Source organism: Meles meles, chromosome 6 (genome assembly GCF_922984935.1).
Source record: "Meles meles chromosome 6, mMelMel3.1 paternal haplotype, whole genome shotgun sequence".
Lineage (NCBI taxonomy): Eukaryota > Metazoa > Chordata > Mammalia > Carnivora > Mustelidae > Meles > Meles meles.
The window spans coordinates 637,838-656,719 of record NC_060071.1 but is presented as its reverse complement, the minus strand read 5'-3'; the positions used below and the strand labels follow the sequence as shown (position 1 = coordinate 656,719).

Below are 18,882 nucleotides of genomic sequence, written 5' to 3'. Positions count from 1 at the left end.
GCTTTCTTCACAAATTACAGTAAGTAAACACCGCTGGGCCAGAATGAGTAGCGGAAATAACTGTGTAGAGAAGAACCAGAGATAACTGTGTAGAGAAGAACCAGAGATAACTGTGTAGAGAAGAACCAGAGATAACTGTATAGAAAAGAACCAGAGAGGTTTTTTAAGTTTATTTACTAATGAATATTCACGTAGTGTATCCCGACTTTACTAAACATCTGTAAAATATGCCACTTGAATATTTTACAAATCAGACTATAATTTCCTGCGTGTGCTGTGGTCCTGCAAGCTCGTGGCGACGGTACGCATCCTGAGCTCTGAGCACAAGGTCCCTCGTTGTCACGAGGCGGGGGTGGGAGGCAGAAGCTGGTCTGGCCTCTAACTCAGTGTGTAATATCTTGATTACACAACGTTAGGTCACGTGTTTAACGTATGTGTGTTTTTTCTTCTTTTGCAACAGGTTGTTGAAGACTGGAAATTCATAGCCCAGGTGCTGGACCGGATGTTTCTGTGGACTTTTCTTCTGGTTTCAGTTGTTGGATCTCTCGGGCTTTTTGTTCCTGTTATTCACAAGTGGGCAAACATAACAGTCCCAGTTCACATCGGACAGGCAAGCAAGTGATGCCTCCCCCCGGTCGGAATTTAGTTACGAAAGGCACGCATAGCTCTGTACCTATCACCCTAGAAAATGTAAATTGTGCTTGAAATTTGACGCCAGCTCGATCAGACCAACAGCGGCTAACACTGGTTTACCCTAACAGGTTGCCCACTGGAACACTTCACCGGCATGAGTGAGTTGCCGGCTCAACATCTGATCTAGAAATAGTGACCCCGTATCGGAACCGCACTAGTGCGAACCCGGCTTTCGGGTCCTGGCAAATAGCACCAGCTGCAGTCACGGGGGAGCATGCTGCTTGACCGTGTCTGAAGACTGACTGCAGAACTCCTTCTGCGTTTGGTAAATCTAAATCTGTTCTCTACCCGCATCTCATCTTTGGCACAGCGGCCCACAGCGGTGGTAAATGAGCCAGCGACTTGGTGCCGTGACGATTAAGTGCGATGCTGATTTTCTAGAACCAACGTGTCAAAAAAAACGAAAAGCGGGAATTCCTTGAAGGCTTACTTTATTTCTTAGATGCTTTAACTGAACAATTACAGTATTAACTATTTCGTAGCTTACCGCTCGTTGTAAAATCATACAATAGACAACTCCCACGGACATGCACGAGTGTCTCCTTAATAATTTCGACCCCCTTGTCCACATTTTCCACAATAACCTCCTTCTGTATAAATTGTAGCATTTCTCTACCCATCATCTTAGAACAGTCCTCTACAATGAAGGGAATTTCAGTTTTAAAACTTAAAAAAACCAAACCGCTGTGGATAATACCAAATCATAGTAAAACCATCTTCCGCAGGGAAAGGTGGATTCTAACCAGGCAGAAGCTCATCATTTTGTGTCCGGAACGTTTCGGTTTCTCTCTCGTCCCAATGCGACAGTGCCAGAGCCCTGGAGTTGAGAGGGCTGGTAGATGTCATGCGGGCTTAGCCTTTCACTGCTCACTCGGGACGGACGGGCTGTCACCAGTAAACGAGTTAGATTCCCTCTCTCGTGTCCCAGTTCAGCTGCGACCGACCGGGGAGAGCATGACAGAAGCCTGGGTTTGATGCACGATTCCAGGGTCTCAGAGAACAAATGCTTTGTTTACGGTGAGTAACTGTCTGAGGGCATCGGTGCTCTCTGGAGGCGGGAGCGGACGGGCTCTTCCCTGTCTCACCGTGGACACACGTTCGGTGTCCCTCAACAAGCGAACATTGGGTTTGCTGAGTTTAAACTGCCTGTTAGCTAGCTTAACACGTTCACTCCCTAATTCCTCTCTGGTCTGCATTCCTGCTGCTTGTAACTCCTGTGAGTAAATTTTAGAGAGATCTTCCTTTGACTTACCGAAACACAAGTCAGCACGGGCTGCAGTTCTGTCGGTTTTATTTTTGCGTAGCCTAAACATCCAAACGACTAGTGACAAGATCAAAACGGTCTCCGTGAACCCTCGTCTCCTACCAGTGGCCACCCAGACTCCAGCCTGTGGTCCTGGAGACTCGCTTCTAAATAACCTGTCTCAAGCAGTGGTTCTCAATCGGGTAGTTTTGTGCTCGAGGGGACACTTCATTTTTTGAGACAGTTTTGGTTGTCCTAACCGGCAAGAGACCGGGGGTGTGTCACTGGCGTCTACTGGGCAGACCCTGGGGGGCCACTAAAGATCCCACAACATCCAGGACAGTCCTTCCAGCACAGTGATGCAGAACATCACTGGTGCCTAAGCTGGGAAGTGCTGTGGCCGAGGTCCGTCCACTGTGACCGTGGGAACAGCCGCCACCTCTCGCAGTGGTCACTCAGGCTGCTCCAGGACACACGTGGGCTCCGTGGTGCAGGTACGGCCCTCAGGATCTCGGGAACCGGGTGGCGGGGGGAGCGCAGTGCAGGGTCAGAGCCGGTGGGGGGAGGGCTGCTGCTGAGACAGCACGACACTGGGAGCTGCGGGCTGGGGAAGGAAGCCTCGGGAAATCTGCTGCGAACCGACCTAAACAGACGTGCCCGGGTCTGGCTTACGCCTCCACCACCACCAGGCGGAGTCTTCCCAGCTCAGCCGTTTCACACGGTCCGTGGTACAGCATACCACCCGGCATTGCAGAAAAGCTGTATTTTGACGTTTCTTTACCAGAAATCCAGTTTAAACGTTCACTTATCCATAATAAATACTCTTGATGTTTTTCTCGCATGAATCTCTTCTGACAAAATGAAGACAACGGGATAAGTAAGCCTTGAAATGCGAGAAGCAACGCCCGTAGCTTGATGACAGAAACCGTGAGAAAGAGCCTAAATGCAAGTCTTCTTGGAGGCAACAGGACGAATTCTTTACAACGCGGGATTTGGCGTGACTTCTGGGATATCACACAAAAGAGCACAGGTGACAAAAAACGGACAAAGTGGAATTCATGAAAATTTAAAACTTCTGTGCATCACAAGACATTATCAACAGAGTGAAAAGTCAGCCCGCAGACGGGGAGAAAATACCGCACATCACATGCCTGATAGGAGCTTAATAACCACGATACGCAGAGAACTCCTTGAACACCCCAACAACCCCGCCCCGAAGTGGAAGAAGACCTGAGCAGACACGTCCCTGAAGGCGCCGCACAGAAGGCCGGGAGGCTCAGGAGGAGACGCTCAGCCTCATCATCACGTAAATGCGAATCAATATGGCAGTGAGACCCTGGCTCCCATGCAGGAGGACGGGTGCTGTCGAAAGCACAGGGAGTGAGCCTTGACGGTGACGAGGCCAGCCGGAGCCCCGGGGGCGCGGGAGATGGTGCAGCCACCGTTGGGAGCCGTCCAGTGCTTCCTCAAAAAATTAAAAGTAGAATAGTTCCACCTCGGGGCCTCTACCCCAAAGAACTGGAAGCAGGGTCTCCAACAGATCCCTGGGCACCCGCATTCACAGCGGCGTTGTCTGTAACAGCCAAAATGTGGGAGCCCCTGGCATCCACCAACGGATGAACGGATATGCAGAACATCTGCTCGTGTACCAGAGTGTTGCTCAGCCGTGACAGGAAGGACATTCAGACACCTGCCACCATGCGGACAGGCCTGGAGGGCATTATGCTCGGGGAAAGAAGGCAGTCACAAAAATTCACTTATATGGGGTCCTTGGTCAAAATCCTACAAATAGTGGCATGGGGGTGTCAGGGGAGAGGGGTGGGGGCTCATGGTTTCTGGGACGAGGAGAGTCTGGAGGTGGGGGTGAGGCTGGAGGTCCTGCACTGAACTGGGCGCCTCCCAGTGGTGGACACGGGCCACATCCTAGGGGAGCAGTTTCCCACCAGAAGGAACAAACACGCCCCATGCCCAGGCAGGTCAGCCGCCGGCCAACCCAGCGCGGCCTCATGCCTCGTCCCTCGCCAGCAGAGGCTGCAGGAACAGCCCCGCCGTCCCCAGGATGCACACCAGGATGAAAACCCACAGGAAGATGCGATCAATGACCATGGCCACGTACTTCCAGTCATCCTGAATCTGAAAAACAAAACCACATGTCAGGAAAGCAGAAAAAATAAAGCCCAAAGGGCTGCGGAGGGAACCCACTTCCAGCGGGAACATGGAGTCAACACGTTGCAGCGGCTGAAGCCATCCGGCCTCCCAACACAAGAAAGCACGTGCTCCTAACACTGCCTGCAGACGTCCACCAGTCCCAAGTCTCTCTCCACGCCCTGCGAGAAACAGGCATAAAACACTCATGCGGAGTCTGTTTTACATCAGGAACTTCTTGGGGTGCCTGGCTGGCTCAGTCAGTAGAGCGTCTGACTCTTGACCTCAGGGTTGTGACTTCAAGCCCCATGTTTGGTGTAGAGCTTACTTAAAGAAAACAAAACAAAAACCAAAACCCAAAAAACCCCCACAGAAATTTCTTAATGTACACATAATCTATTTCTTCTTTTTTAGATTTTATTTATTTATTTAAGAGAGACTGAGCACAAACAAGGGGAGGGGCAGAGGGAGAAGCAGGCTCCCCACAGAGCAGGGAGCCCAACGTGGGGCTTGATCCCAGGACCCCGGGATCACGACCTGAGCCGAAGGCAGACGCTTCACCGATGGAGCCACCAGATGCCCCATAATCTATTTTTTCCTAAACTGACTTCTAGTTTATAAGGTTCATAAAACCAGTTCTTTGACCTGTGCCTGTGGGAGGGCTCCTGGACCTTGTTAGAAAAGATAATACAATCCAACCGTCATTTACCATTGCTTCTAAGTACTGTTCTTACCCCATTTTAGATACTAATTTCCTTTCAGCATCTGTTCCGCCCATGAAACCAGCACATCAGGGCCAGGCCGGCGTTATCCCCGCGGCCCTCCCCGGGCCCAGCTAACCAAAGATCCTCTCCTCTTCCACCGTCAGGCCTGAGCACCGCGGACAAGGACAGGCTGGAAATCAGACGTAATTGCTGACAATAAAGTAAGAGGCGGAAGAAAGAGCAAGACTAACTGCATATAACACTGCTTCGGCTCAGGCTTGAAACAGGAAGGAGAACCGCACGTTAATTACAGTCCTAGACGACTCCGCAAGCAAGGAAGCCGTAATTGAATTGAGGAAGAGAGAACCCATGAATCAGTGGATTTTGAAGAAACAATCACGTAATAAAGAGGCAGCATGTGATTCAGTAACTGAATTAAGTGCACGGAAACGGGCTGGGGCACGAGAGCTGTCGCTCCCATCGTGAGCTGCACGGGGGGTGCTCTTGAAGACCCTGGGCTCAGCTACAATTAGACCTAATGCCCTGTGTGCAGGTGCTTCATCTGAATTCCTGGGACCCAGGCTGTGGTTTGTAAGCGCCTCAAATACAGAATAGACCCTGGGATTCCTCTGGCCGCTGGGCCAGCCGAATGCCCTCAAAGGCTGTCACGGGCAGAGGGTGGAAACACAGACTTGGAGACACTTTGGTTTCAATCCCAGAGTCTGAGAATCTGGGTCAATTCCGTGACCTCGGTTTACCTTCGTTTCTCCATCTGTGACATGCAGGTAAGAGCGGTATTCACCCTCCTGATCCCCTCGGGATCCCCCCGACCCTCAGTTTGTTTCCTGTTCAAGAACCTCTTACGGTTTGTCTCCTTCTCTGGTTTGATCTTGTTTCATTTTTCCTCTATTCCACGATGATTTTCTGTTTTGTTCCTTAAATTTGACGTATCAGTGAGATCATAGAACTCTTCTTCTGACTGCCTTATTTCGCTTAGCATAATCCCCTCCAGTTCCATCCCTGTCCACTCAAATGTAAGTATTCATCCTTTGGATGGCTGAGGAAAGTTCCATTGTGTTCATCCATTCATCGGTCATGGACATCTGGGCTCTTACGTACTTTGACTATTGTGGATGTAGCTGCTATAAACACTGGGGTGCGGGTGCCCCTTCAGATCACTATATCTGTGGTTTTGGGACAAAAGCCCAGTAGTATGATTGCTGGTTGTAGGGCCCCTCTCTTTTCTCTGAGTGCTGAGTGTTAAAGAGATTGAACTCTGAAACTAATAACACACTCTGTTAATTCATTGCATCTAAATAATAAAAAAGGACAGTGCTCCCCTCGAGGGTGAATGAGACGCCTTGCGGAGTGAGATGAGGTGGGGCACATGGTCCTTCCAGGGCACCCAGTCCTTTGTGCACAACACCTGCTGGGATTCACGCCCATCAGAAACCCGACCCTTCTCCAACTACACATGTCCCTCTAACGTCTTCGTGGGCTTAGCCTGGTGCAGGAGAAGGGGACGTGAGTCTCACCAGGAACACACATGGGCTGCACAAAGAGCGGGGTGAGAACTAGCGTTAGGTCTGCTAAAGTCTCGAAGGCACGATGACGCGGGGTGGTTCGTGGAAACTTTGGAACTAATGATAACAAAGAGACGTCAGACAAAATGGGGAACTGGCACAAGGTCTTGGCTCCTTCTGCCAGCCCAGCCCTGGAATGTCCCTGAAGCCAGAGGAGCCTGTAGGTTAGGGGCTGGCCCGGGTGCGCTGGGGTGGGCAGGCGGAGGAGGGGGGGCCGGGCACAGCTTTGGGCCGTGCGCTTTTCACCCCGAAAGCTCTACCTCTTTTCAGACTGTCCACTCCCTGCCCAGAGATGCAGGCTCCTTGGGAGCAGACGAGAGCCTGGCGGAGGTGAAAAGCCAGAGGTCGAGATGTCCCTTGAGTGACGAGGTCATGCAGAGGGAGAGGCACCTTTGAAGGGTGGTCTAGTCCATTGGGCCTGTGGCCACATGGGCACTTCCCCAAACAAGTTGCAAGGATGGCTGACCCGGGAAAAGTGAGTTTTCAGACCTCAGTAAGCAGACGTAGCCGTTCGAAAGGAAATTCACATGACAGACAGGTTAAGGATTTAAACTAAACACGAGATCCACAGAGATGACAGAGTATTAGAAATGTGAAGTAGAGGGAGCAGGGTCACCGAAGAAACTAGTGAGACAGACAAGTCAAGGAAAAGACCCAAGAGATGGGACAGTCAGCAGGAGGGCACCTGTGAGGAGGGTGGGGGGCGGAGGGCAGGAGGGGCGAGGTGGGGGCCGGACGCACAGGTGTGCAGTTGGGGGAAAGAGGAAGAGGGAGAAATCTCCACGGAAAACCTGGAGCCCCTGAGAACTGAAGGTGGGAAGTTCGGGGCAAGCGGTTGGTGAGAATGTCCGGCTGGGAGAGACCCGCACACACACCCGGGTCCTGGTGCACAGATTCCAGAGGCTTCTGCACTCAATCTGCCAGTCAGACAAACAGCGTCAGTTCAGAGAACTGCTCATCAGTGACACTGAACCAGTAGTACCTTCTAAGTGTTTAAGGAAAAGAACTTCAGCTTGAGAATTTTTGATGCAGCTAAACTCCCTTGAAAATGAGAGCTTTTACGTTTTGAAGCCCCCAGGCCTCTGAAGCTTTCACTGTCGGCCCCGGAGAAGGCATGCGGTGCGGGGAGAGAGGGACAGGAGGACGCCCCAAGATGCACCGGGGTGAGAGCCTGGTGCGGGAAGCCGACTGCGAGGAAGGGACGCATCCACCCCCTCTGCATACCCCATGCAGCGCAGCTCCGGTAACATCCAGGGTGGCTGGGCAGCCAGGAAGGGCCGAGGGGAGCAGGGAGCAGTTGGGGGCGAGACACGGACGCCCGGTGATGCTGTGGGTCTGACGCTCAGACCACAGCTTCCCCGAAAGGAACGAAAACAGAAGATGTGGCTTTCCAAGCAGCTACGATTCAGACTTCACGGCGCACGGCACGAACTCCGGGAAAAAGAGAAATAAACGGAAAACATGCAATAAAACGGTGGAAACAGAGCGTTGACACGGGACTGAAGAAGGCACCGATCAGAAGGGAGACTGGAAGGCGGGAGCATCCGTCCATGCTGCTCCATGACATCACGCACACTGTGTGTGTCCGTCTCCAGCCAGCAGAAGACAAGCGGTCTGCGGACTGGCAGCTTGGAGGATCCGGGCCAGGGCACGGGCGCACCTCCCAGATGAAGAGCAGGCGACCACCAGCTGGAACTGGGCCATCAGCAAAGGGCACCTCCGAGGGACTCCAGGCTCGAGAATGACTATAACCCCCGCTCTCACTGTGAGACCAAGTGGGAGCACATGGTGATCCCCATGAGTGACCCAAAGAACAGAGCTGCCTTGCCAGGGTCACCAGGCCTTCCTGTGCCGTGGGGGCCAGCACGGCCATGACTGGAAGTCCAGCCCTGTGGTGAGCTTCTGAGGGGACCGGCTGCACCCAAAACTGGTGAGGCCAATCCACGGACCCAGGGGGCAGGAGCCTCTCTGGAAAACTGAATCACGGCCCAGGGGTGGGAGGGCCCCTCTGGACAGCTCGCGTGTCCTCAGCACAGGGCGGGCATCCCGGCTCCCACTGCCCGCTCATAGGCTGCTGTCCAGTGGCCTGTGGGCCAGATTTCTGCCATTTCTGGAGAAACCGGAGCACTAACAGCCGGCCCACAGCCCCTGTGGCAACAGATGACCAGAGCTGAGCCATGGCTGCCCCTCGCGCGTGCGATCCACTGGCCACTAATTTATCTTCTGGGCATTTCAGTGGCAACTTCTCTTTTAGTAACAATTTTTAACAGTGTCTTTTTGTAGAAAAGATGCTTGTGACACTCTAACACTTTGTATGGTGCCTAGTAACTTTGGAGTCGAGTTAATTCCTTTCCTTTTTTTTGAAGATTTTATCTATTTTAGAGACAGAGCACAAGCAGGGCGAGCAGCAGAGAGGGAGGAGGAAGCAGGCTTCCCGCAGCGCAGAGAGCCCGATGCGGGACTCAGTCCCCGGACCCTGAGATCATGCCCTGAGCTGAAGGCAGACGCTTCACAGATGGAGCCCCCGGGCGCCCTGAGAGTTAGTTTGATAGCGCGACAGAGGCTTGAGTACGAGTACTCAGATTTCAGTCTTCACGAGATCTCTGTTAACGGAAACGAAGCTGCGTCAGGGGATGCAGAAAGGGTAGAGTGCCTGCAGTGTTTTCAGTGTTGGGGCGACAGGCTGTCTCGGATCAGGTACTTCCGCTCCAGCAGCTGTTTCAGCTGAAGTTAAAGGCAAGCCTGACTTTGTGGCTCAATGACGGATGAGTGGGAGGCCCCGCAGTGGCCGTGGCCATGGCGAGCTCACCGCGGTGCAGGCCGGTGGGGCGCAGGACAGGCGGCGGCTGCGGGCTCCCTCCTGTCTCCTCCACTGTCCCGGGCGTTCGGAGCAGAACGCGAGAGGCTCTCATCGCCCTGCACCCGTGTTAACTGCCCGCGGTGTGCCCGGGGCTGGAACGATCCATTCGTTAGCTCCCTGCGACTCAGCTAGTTGAGGCAGAGCCCATTCATGTGAAAGCAGAGCTTCTTACAAAAGCGTCGTGTGTGATTCTGACAACCCTGGGGATAAACGCGGGGTCAGGGAGCAGCGTGCACGTGCTGTTGCTAAGTGTAAAACGTGCCTAACGCTCACGTCCCTTCTGGTGTGAGATCTGCGGGAGAAACAGGAGCTCAGCCAATGAGAAACCGACAGGAGAGAGCGCCTGGATCCCTCCCAGGAGAAGACGGACAAACGGCCAGTAAGCCAACGGGAGATTCCTGCTCACTTCTCAGCAGGGAAAAGCTCATGAAAACGGCAACAGGGCTCTGGTTCACACGCATCGGGGGGAGGGACATGCAGCCATGGGAACACGCAGACGCCACCTGGTGCGGGGACGACCCTGGTGGAATGCCTGGGGGACCTCACGGTGCCCACCAAGGAAGTTAAAAATGCCTCCCTGCGGAGCTCCGCAAGGCCCGCGGGTGCGCATGTCCGCTGGAAGACGCACATGAGAGTACGCGGTGCCTTTCCTCCAACAGCCCAAACCAGACGAGCCTGCTGGGAGCTGGCATGGAACTGGCAGCGCAGGTGAGGTGGGAGGCAAACCTCCAACACGTTTTGTTGAATGGAAGAGGTCAGCTATGGAAGGGCACGTGCCACGGAGTTCCATCTAGAAGAAGGCCAAGGGAGGGTAAAGCTAATGGACATCAGGAGGTCGGGGGTCCCTGGAGGGGGCGCCAGGAACACCCCAGGTCCTTACTCAGCTCGGGATCACACGGGTGTCCATGCAACGCAGACTCGCGTGCCCCTGATATCTAAATGGGGCAAACAAGCGGTCAGACAGGAAAGTGTGAGTGTAAGCTCAGCTGTTCGGGTCACATGGAGGCCACGTGCTCTCAGCCAACAAGCCAGCTTCTGGGCCGCGGGGGCCGCTCCCCTGCTGGGAGCAGTGACACCGCCCAGCCAGCACAGCCACCTGGTCCATGGAAATGCTGGTCTGAGGTCAGCCGCCAACCCCGGGCCGAACTCAGGCCCACCCCGCCCGTCCGCCCCAGGGAGTAAGGGCTTCTTACCTCTTTGGCTTCATTTTGTGCTTTCATGTTTTCGGCAATGTACCTGACGCTCTGGACGGCTTCTCTGATTTCCGGCGACAGCGTCGAGAGGGCCAGCACGGCGTGCATGGACTCCGAACTGGAGCTTCTCGGGAGGTTGGCGCTGAAATTCGAGATTTTTATCCTGCGGTGATGGCACTGGCCGCATGTCCCGTCCTGGCAGGGACAGCCTTCCTTGCCGCCTCTGGGCTCCACGCGGCTGAAGCAGTTGAGATTGGAGAGCTCGGCGTTGCAGGCTGGCCTCGGCTTCTGGCCGGGGCCCTCGCTGCCTGCCGGCCTGGTCATGAACATGACCTTGGGGAGCAGGTGCAGGAAGACGGTCTTCACCCAGGCGGGCATGGTGTGCGTGGTGGGCGTTCGGTAGTGCACGTTGAGCACGAAGACGGTGATGACGATGGACAGTGTGACGAAGATCATGGTGAACAGCAGGTACTCGCCGATGAGCGGGATGACCAGCGAGGTGGACGGGATGGTCTCGGTGATGACCAGGAGAAACACGGTCAGGGAGAGCAGCACGGAGATGCAGAGCGTGACCTTCTCGCCGCAGTCGGACGGCAGGTAGAAGACCAGCACGGTGAGGCAGGAGAGGAGCAGGCAGGGCGCGATGAGGTTGACGGTGTAGAAGAGCGGCAGGCGGCGGATGTAGAGTGAGTACGTGACGTCGGGGTAGATCTCCTCGCAGCAGTTGTACTTGATGTCGTGCTTGTAGCCGGGGGCCTGCACGATGGCCCACTCGCCGCTCTCCCAGTAGTCCTTGAGGTTCATGGAGGAGCCGATGAGGACCAGGTCGATCTTGGCCTTGTCATAGGACCAGGAGCCAAACTTCATGGTGCAGTTCTGGTAGTCGAACGGGAAGTAGGTCACGTCGATTCTGCACGAGCTCTTGAAGATGGCGGGTGGGATCCAAGTCACCTCCCCCGTGTACTTGACGAGAGCTTTGGTCTTGTCATCCACCTGGAAGTCCCCGACAGCACTGCAGAGACAGGAGGGCGGCCCAGGGTCATGACCACGCGCTCACCCGGGCCCGCTTCTCACACCCCAGGCAGCGGGTGCCAGGAACCTCTTACGAGACCACGCAGCAGGAGGGCATGCTGGAGAAGGTCGCCCAGGCCACCACCTGCTGACTGACGGGGACGCTGCAGCCCAAGCCTGCGTCCCCCCGACCCCAGGACATGTCCCTGGTTCGCTCCACAACTGTGAGTCTGCCTTGATATTTACTGAGATGCTTCCAAAGGCCAGAAACAGACTGTTTCCCATCTAAGGAAATGGGGTGAAGGTTGTTGCTGAGGCAGGACTCCTGTGGGCATGTCTGCCCCTCCTTCTGGTTTAGACCCGTCAGCCCCTCACTCAGTCTAGATCTAGTGCGCACCTGCTAGGTGCACGTGGGTGCGTGGGGCCAGGCTGTGGGGCCGTGAGATGGCAAGGGGGCCCACTCCCCCCACCCGGAGCCCCGACAGCTGGGCTCACCCCAGACGCAGCCTGCGACCCTGCACCCCCCCACACCCCCAACCCCGCTCCGCTCGAACAATCACGGGTTCTGATGCCTTGTCTTTCAGACCCTGTGCACAGATTCCTTTACCTTCCTGCTTTCTGACCTCCCTGGTTCTCTCCTTTCACCTCTGCACTCCCCACCTGTCTGCACAGAGCCCCGTGGGCCTGAGTCCTGCATCTAAGTCACAGCTATGGCCTCGCCCCGGGGCCCTAATGGTCTCCTCCAGTTCTGAGTTCTGCACTGGAGGTATCCATACTCTCCAGAAGGAGAGGCCACCACACCCGTCCCCCTGCGGGCTGCAAACAGGACACACCTGAACCTCTGGGGACAGCTGTGTTCCGTTCTTTAGTGAGAACATGTGGACACAGAAGGGACGTGTCTTGCTGGTCTCTGCCCCGCCTTCCTTGCCTCCATGAAGGCATGTGACAGCATCGCTCCTGGAGGACACAGGCGACTGCCTCCCTGTCCTCTGGTCGGCTGGTCTGCCCCACAGGTGCCCTGCCGGCTCTATTCATGCTCAGCCCCAGGTCACCCGCTGCGCACCCCGTTCTCACACGCTCCTCCTTGCTCCAGCTCCACGCAGAGAGGACGCAGGAAGAGTGGGCAGCATCAACGTTGCCCTGACTCTGATTCTCCTGAAGAACCCATGGGGCCTGCTCAGGGGGGCTGAAAAGACCCCAGAAGAACCTCCTCACCATGTCCCAGGGCCACAAAACACGTGGACGGAAAGGGACCTCCAGATCATGGCGCACAGGCCCACTCCCTTCTCTGTGAATGTGTCCAGTGGGAGACAGCCACGCTGTCTACTGTCCGTGGCTGGGGCTGCTTTTGGGTGATGAGGGCAGAGGGACCGCAGCTGGGACCACTGCCCATCCCCCCCCCCCCGAGGTCTAGAACAGTCACTGGACAGCCCTCCCTAGCCACCGCTCTAGTCCAGCGCCTTCGTGAAGAGGACGCCGACAGTCAGACCGCAGGCTCCCACGGAGTGTTAGCGGCAGCAGGGCCTTGACCCACCGGAACCTGGGGCACAAGTGAGGGGTCACTAAACCACCATGTGCCCTAAGGTGAGCTGGGGGCAGTGATGGCCGGGGGAGAGGAGTTCTCGTGTCCCGGGGCCCCAGACACAAAAACCAACAAGAAGCAACTGCCCCTCCAGAAAGAGGCCCCTGCTCTCTGTTGAATCCTTTGCAAGGGGATTCTAACCCTAACCCTAACCCTAACCCTGTGGCTTCATTTGTGGGGGAGAAGCAAGGAGGGGCAGGGTCCATGGATAGTCTGCAGGGACGGCCATTGGAGCTGGTGTGGGCTCGAGTCTCAGATATTCCCCAAACTCCCTCCTGAGCGGACAAAGACCCATCCAGAAAAATGCTGCTTAGGGTAGGACCCAAGTTAAATGGGGTCAGAAACAGGTGGAGAAGAGAAAGAAGACAGTTTACAGGTCCGAGAAGCAGGTGTCCAGCAGGGGCCATGCTCCAACCCAGGGGCCCGCCGACACAGCCGCTCTCGAGCTGGTGAAAGGAGACCCCCACCCACCCTTGTCTCAAAGTTCGACAAAGGCCACTATCTCCACAACAGCCTCAGGGAGGGAAATGCGAGACTTAAGAATGTGAATGGCCAGATCGCAAGCAGAGAAGTGCACATCCGGAAGGACGGCCCTGGGGCGGGAGAAATGGACGGTCTGGTGTGCCCAGCAAGAGGCAGGAAGCGAGCTCTGGAAGCAGAAGGAGCGACGTAACAGGAAGAAGTTAACCCGGCCGGACAGCAGCAGGTGTATACAGAGTTGGCAACTGAAGAAAGAATCACGAAAAGAAAAACCGCCTTAGGAGCAAAGCCTAAAAGCAACGAGACAGCGTGGAAAGCGCGGTCTCGGGAGTGAATCCGGACAGGACTGAGGTCTACGTCAGACAGAAGTGGGAACCCCAGAGAAGCATCCAGAGCGTGGGTGACTTCTGATGTACATGCAAATGGAGTTCCCGGAGTGAAAAATCAAGCAGCGGAACACATCTCACGTCCCGGGACTCAGAAAGTTGAGGCTCATCCCGCGTGCCGCCCCAATAACAGGACTTCACGGACAAAGGGAGGAAGTGTCTGGGCTCCTGAGCCAGAGGAACAGGCTCCTGCAAGGCCTGTGCTCCCCGGTCGCCCCGGACGGTCCCGGTTCAGGTCGTGGTCCCATTGTGCGTGGCAGTGGCCCCCACTGTCTACCTGAAATCACCGGTTTTGCCCGCTTAGACAGGCGTGTGATTTCCAGAGACACTTCTCAGCATTTTTAAGACTTCAATGTAAGGAAGATTGCAGGCAAGGGTTTTATCTCCGGTTAAGCTTTCCATAAAAACGCTACAGGGTGTTAGGAACGTGTGAGAATGTGGGGTGTCTCGTGCCCACGAGTGCTGGGGTCCTGCTAGAGAAGGAACTTCCGAAAACAAGGAAACCCCAGGGGAACTCTGGCCTGAACTTGTCGAAGACATTGCTCATGTGTCAAAATGAAGAGAAACTCTCCACAGAGGGACCAGTTCTGAGAAACTCCAGCCATAACCCAGAGAGAAGAGCTGTGTGGGTTCCTCTAGAACCTATTTTCAGTTCCAGATCCCAGGAGAATTCCTGATGCTACCTGCTCCTCACCACGTCTGACGGGAAGCAGCTCACGGTGACTCAGGCTTGTTACACTCACGGCCTCCGTCCTCCAGCTGTTCACCCGAGACTGCCAGCAAGAAAGCAGGCCTGAGATTTGCACCATGAGATTAAAATTTCTGCACACGTTCTCAGTTCCAGCTCAGCAAAAATTCTCCCACCCTGGCCAGCGCCCCTGGACCCTCACTCTGGGTGCTCAGACTTTGCAAACCGGGTGAGTTTATCTTGTGTTCCAGTTCCGTGCAGACTAAATTTACAAATAGGAGTTGCATGAAAGAAACATTTATGGATATATTTCCTTGGGAAGACCGAGCAAACAAACAAACAAACAACGACAACAAAGGAAAAAGTGGCCCATCTGGACTTGTTTCACCAGAGATCACAAAATGGGACTCAGCCAAAATACAGCTTCTTCAGCCCTAGTAGTTAAAGCATATTAGTTTGTCCTAATCTGACACAAAAACCTAAATGCAGATCGCTTTGAATCGTTAAGATTAGATGAGCTCTGTACCAAGTGCTTTTCTGAAAAATGCTTCGTGGCTGAAACGTGGTGACTTCAGAGAGAAAGCACAGAGGCAGAAACGCTGCTTTCCACACGCGGAGAACAAACTAGGACACACTGCGGGAGCCCATACGTTTGCCCAGTAACAGAGCTTCGCTGCGGGAAGCGTCAGGTTTGGGGAAAGAGGCTGGTTTTGGAGGTGCCACGAGGGGCAGGTGGAGAACCGGGGGCCCGGAGTCAGGGGAGATGGTGAAGCTCCCCTGGGTCCTGACCTTTGGAAGGTTCTGTCCTAGCAAGGGCCTCGGTGGCCACGTCCCCTCCCTGGCTGCCTCTCCGGTGGGCAGCTGCACACCTCGAGGTCACGGGTGATTCCTGCACCCCTGGGGTGCAGTAACGGGCTGGGGTCAGCACCGGGCATACTGCAGGCGCTCGGTAAATCCCTGTGGAGTTCTCCCATCTGCGAAGCCCCCTGGACACAGTCTGGGCAGGGCCCAGGCTCGGGCACACGGCCGCCCTGTGCTTACTTGTTGTAGAGCACGATGTCCGGCTTCCAGATCTTCTGCGCGGGGACGCGCATGAACTCTGCGCCATCGTAGTCAGAGGGGTTCCACTTCAGCTTGTAGTCGTTCCAGATCTGGGGGGAGGAGCGGGGGCAGGCAGCGGAAGGACATGCACGGTCTCCTCCCTCCACCGCACTTCCGCAGCATGTCCCTGAGCCCGTTTGGGCACCCATGCCGGGCTGTGTGTGCAGGCCGCCTCCGCCCAGCCCCAAACCGACCACTGGGGGTGGCTGCTAGTGCAGGCCGGCTGCATGCCTCAAATGCCTGCTGATAACATCCTGAAATGGTTCTCCAGGCGCTTCTCCACACCCGTCCGCACCACCCCAGCCCAAGAACAGGGAGCTGATGACCCACAACCCTCGTCCGACTCCAGGTTAAGCGGGGTTGGTGTCTGAAGGTTCTGGAAAAGGAGCCAGGACACCCCCGGGGCCCAAGAAGCATTCAGGAACACAGGCTGGGGGACGGGAGGACAGTTGGGACTGTGAACAGGTGTCCAGTGGGCACCAGACCCTCCACCTCCCCAGGCTCTGGGGCACGGGAAGCCTGCTTGGGCATGCAAACAGCCACGTTAGCCCAGGAAGTTATCTGTCCGGAGCTGGACAAGGCCTCCTGGGGCCCATGGAAGCCTGTATCCTTGGCCTCAGTCTGAAGAGGAAAATCCAGAGCCCTTGCTTTTGTTTTACCAGAGGAAACAGCAGCATCTGATTTTACCCAAGGACCGATTTTTGGCAGGAAGGGAAGGAGGTGGGCTTGGACGCTAGCCTGGAGTCAGGAGCCGGCTCCGGGCCCAGGTCTGTCTCTGTGTGACTGTGGAGCTGTCTCCCTCTAGGTGACAACCTGTCATGTGACTTGAGGGACCAACTTCTGGGGCCCCATGCAGCAGCGCAGCAACCCCAAGCCCTGGAAGAGACCCTATCTTTGGGCTTTTCTGGGTGGCGCTGCGGAGACCGCAGACACCACCAGGGGGCAGCAGTGCCCGAGGTCCGCTCACTCACTTGCTTGAGCCACAGGTTGGTCTCCATGATCTGGTTGACTTCGTCCTAGAAGGAGAGACAGAAGTGGTGGCCTGAGCACAAACACTGGGCTGCTTCTGGGAGAGGCTCTTCCAAGCCCCGCACCCCACGCCCCAGTCGCGGCTCCCGCACTCACCACCTTCACCAGCTGCGACATGGACACCTCAAACTGGATGATGACTGGGTCGGACACATTGGCCACCGGCCGGATGATCTCGTTGTAATCCTCGAACAGCCGCTCAAACAGACGGTGCTCGGCCTCGGAGGCCACGGCCACTGAGGGGAGGACGCGCCACTTTTCCCTGCGCCAGGGACACCCCCACCCCCACCCCGACACCCTCATCGCCTGCTGTGGGGACTCTGCAGTGCCTCGAGTTACAGACTGGGAAACTGAGGCCCACCAGACACATGAGGTCACACACATCCAGGGAGACACCATGATCACAAGCCTGGGCTGGAGTTTGGATAGATCTGGTGCAAATCCTGCCAGACTGCTTGGAAGCTGTGTGAGCTCAGGCAAGGGATTCAACCTTTCTGAACCCGACTTCCTTTACTCAGAAAACATCCTTTTTATCGGCATCCACCCCAGGGCTGCAGCGAGTGAAGGGCTTCTCAGGGCAGCGCAGAGAAGGGCTCACCAAGGACGGTACCTCCAGTGCTCCCACGGGGCGGGATCCTGACCTCCAGTGCTCGCACGGGGTGGGGGCAGTGCAAGTCCAGTCTGCTTCCATACAGCCACTCCCAGGATGGACAGATGGCCAGTGCGTTCCTAGGGTGCGCCCTACCCCCTCTCCCTTCTGCCTCCCAGCCTGTAGGAGGCTGCAGCAGCCCAGGACTCCGTAGGGGTTTTCCTACCAAACCTCCCAGAAGCTGGGTGTCTGTGTGGCTCCCATGATCTCGGAGTGAGACCCATGGCCAATTCCCAGCGTGGTCAAAGGTACCTCCCTGAAAGGGGTAGGGGGATCCCCTTTGTTCCTAAGCCACACCCTAGGCGCCTTGAGTCAGCCCTCTGTCCTTCCCACTTAGAGGTCTGAGGACAGCGCCGCGAGGGCAGGAGGGGAATCCTTGGGGAAGTCTAACCCAACTTGCCCGCGTCCTGAAATGGGGTCTTGCCCGGTGCCCCCTCCCAAACACATCAGAGACCACAGGCAGGGGCTACTGAGGAGCGCAGGGACTCGAAATGCTGGGGTCCCCAGCATCAAGGGGACAGAAACGGCGGCCCCCTAACTCCCGGTGTAGCCCTGACGAACCCCGGGCCCCTGGGCATCTGCCAGTCCACCCCGCCGCCCTCCGGCGCGGCGCTCTCCTCCGTGAGGCTCTGGCCAGCGGCCTCCTCCCGGAGACCCGGCACCAGGCGCGACGCGCGGCCTGGACCTGGAGAGGCGAGCGCGCGGGGAGCGGCGGACGCGCCGGCCCCCAGCCTCCCGCGATGCCCCCCTCCCGTAGGTGGCACCGGCCTCAGTTTCCCCATCTATTCCTAGAAGGAAGGGGTGGGCGGGAGGCAGACAATGGAACCGACGACCAGGGCGCCGACGCCCAAATCACGGCCCTCCCGGCTCCCGCCCAGACGACTTGGGGTGGAGGGGTTGCCGGAGGGGCACCCGGGCTCCCCGATGCGGCCGGCGCCCCTTCCCCGCGCCCCCAAGCCCGTCCCTCCGGTCCCGCGCCGGTACCTGGCGGCAGCACCAGCAGGGGCAGCAGCAGCAGCAGCAGCAGCAGCAGCGGGAGCCCCGCGACCCCGGCTCGACGCGGGTGGGCGCCCATGCTCGCGGGGAGCGCGCGGCCGAGGCGCAGGCGGACTCCGCGGCGGCTTCTGACCCAGCCCGCCCGCGCAGAGCCAGACGGGCGCCTGGGCGCGGGGCGCCGAGTCGGACGCTGGCCCCTCCCGCCCGCGGGGCGCCGGAGGCTGGGCGGGGGCGGCGCTCGGCGGGGCGGGGCGGGGCGTGCGGGGCGTGTGGGGCGTGCGCGGCCTCCCGCCCGCGGGGGTCGAGCGCCCCCCGGAGCGCGCGGCAGGGACAAAGAGGGCCTGACCCGGCGGCCCCCGCGCTGGGGACCTGGGGCGGCCGGGCGGCGGGAGAGGCTTCCGCACACCCTCCGAAACTCGGGATCCTGACGCCGCTGAGTAAGTGCAAAGTGTCCCAGGTGTGATGCTGTGATCGCGGGGTTCGTGTTTTCATTATAGTTTTGGGGGGCTGAAACGGGGTCCGCCGCCTGTGGGTGCTTG

At 56.8% G+C, this 18,882-nt stretch overlaps 2 protein-coding genes across 4 annotated transcripts in view; one reads left to right on the top strand and one right to left on the bottom strand.

Moving 5' to 3' along the window:
* Positions 1-1,225, top strand: part of CHRNA5 (cholinergic receptor nicotinic alpha 5 subunit) — a 49,318-nt gene extending 48,093 nt beyond the window's left edge. Inside the window, exon 6 of the mRNA XM_046009340.1 lies at positions 461-1,225. Coding sequence (XP_045865296.1) covers positions 461-622 — 162 coding nt within the window. The 3' untranslated portion in view covers positions 623-1,225. The remainder of the gene's footprint in view (positions 1-460) is intronic.
* On the bottom strand, positions 661-18,882 carry CHRNA3 (cholinergic receptor nicotinic alpha 3 subunit). 3 transcript variants are annotated; one of them, XR_006818776.1, is made up of 7 exons: positions 18,332-18,878; positions 16,795-16,934; positions 16,641-16,685; positions 15,610-15,719; positions 10,422-11,433; positions 3,167-4,069; positions 661-2,940 (listed from the first exon to the last, which is right to left on the bottom strand). XR_006818776.1 is itself a non-coding variant. In XM_046009338.1 (6 exons), exons 1-6 carry the CDS (start codon positions 18,420-18,422, stop codon positions 3,941-3,943), a joined length of 1,527 nt encoding a protein of 508 aa, XP_045865294.1. In that variant the 5' UTR covers positions 18,423-18,878; the 3' UTR covers positions 661-3,940. The 3 variants fall into 3 exon arrangements, 2 of the variants coding, with proteins under 2 accessions (XP_045865294.1, XP_045865293.1); XM_046009338.1 differs by having other exon boundaries at positions 661-4,069; XM_046009337.1 differs by lacking the exons at positions 661-2,940; positions 3,167-4,069 and adding an exon at positions 8,842-10,018 and having other exon boundaries at positions 18,332-18,882.

What these genes read in the sequence shown, in the direction of transcription:
- CHRNA3 (XM_046009337.1), bottom strand. Translation starts at nt 18,422, where the DNA reads ATGGGCGCCCACCCGCGTCGAGCCGGGGTCGCGGGGCTCCCGCTGCTG. An exon ending in CCTGCTGGTGCTGCCGCCAG is followed by an intron (nt 16,935 to 18,331) that starts GTACCGGCGCGG and finishes TCCTCCCCTCAG; the next exon opens with TGGCCGTGGCCTCCGAGGCC. An exon ending in GACATCGTGCTCTACAACAA is followed by an intron (nt 11,434 to 15,609) that starts GTAAGCACAGGG and finishes CTGTCTCTGCAG; the next exon opens with TGCTGTCGGGGACTTCCAGG.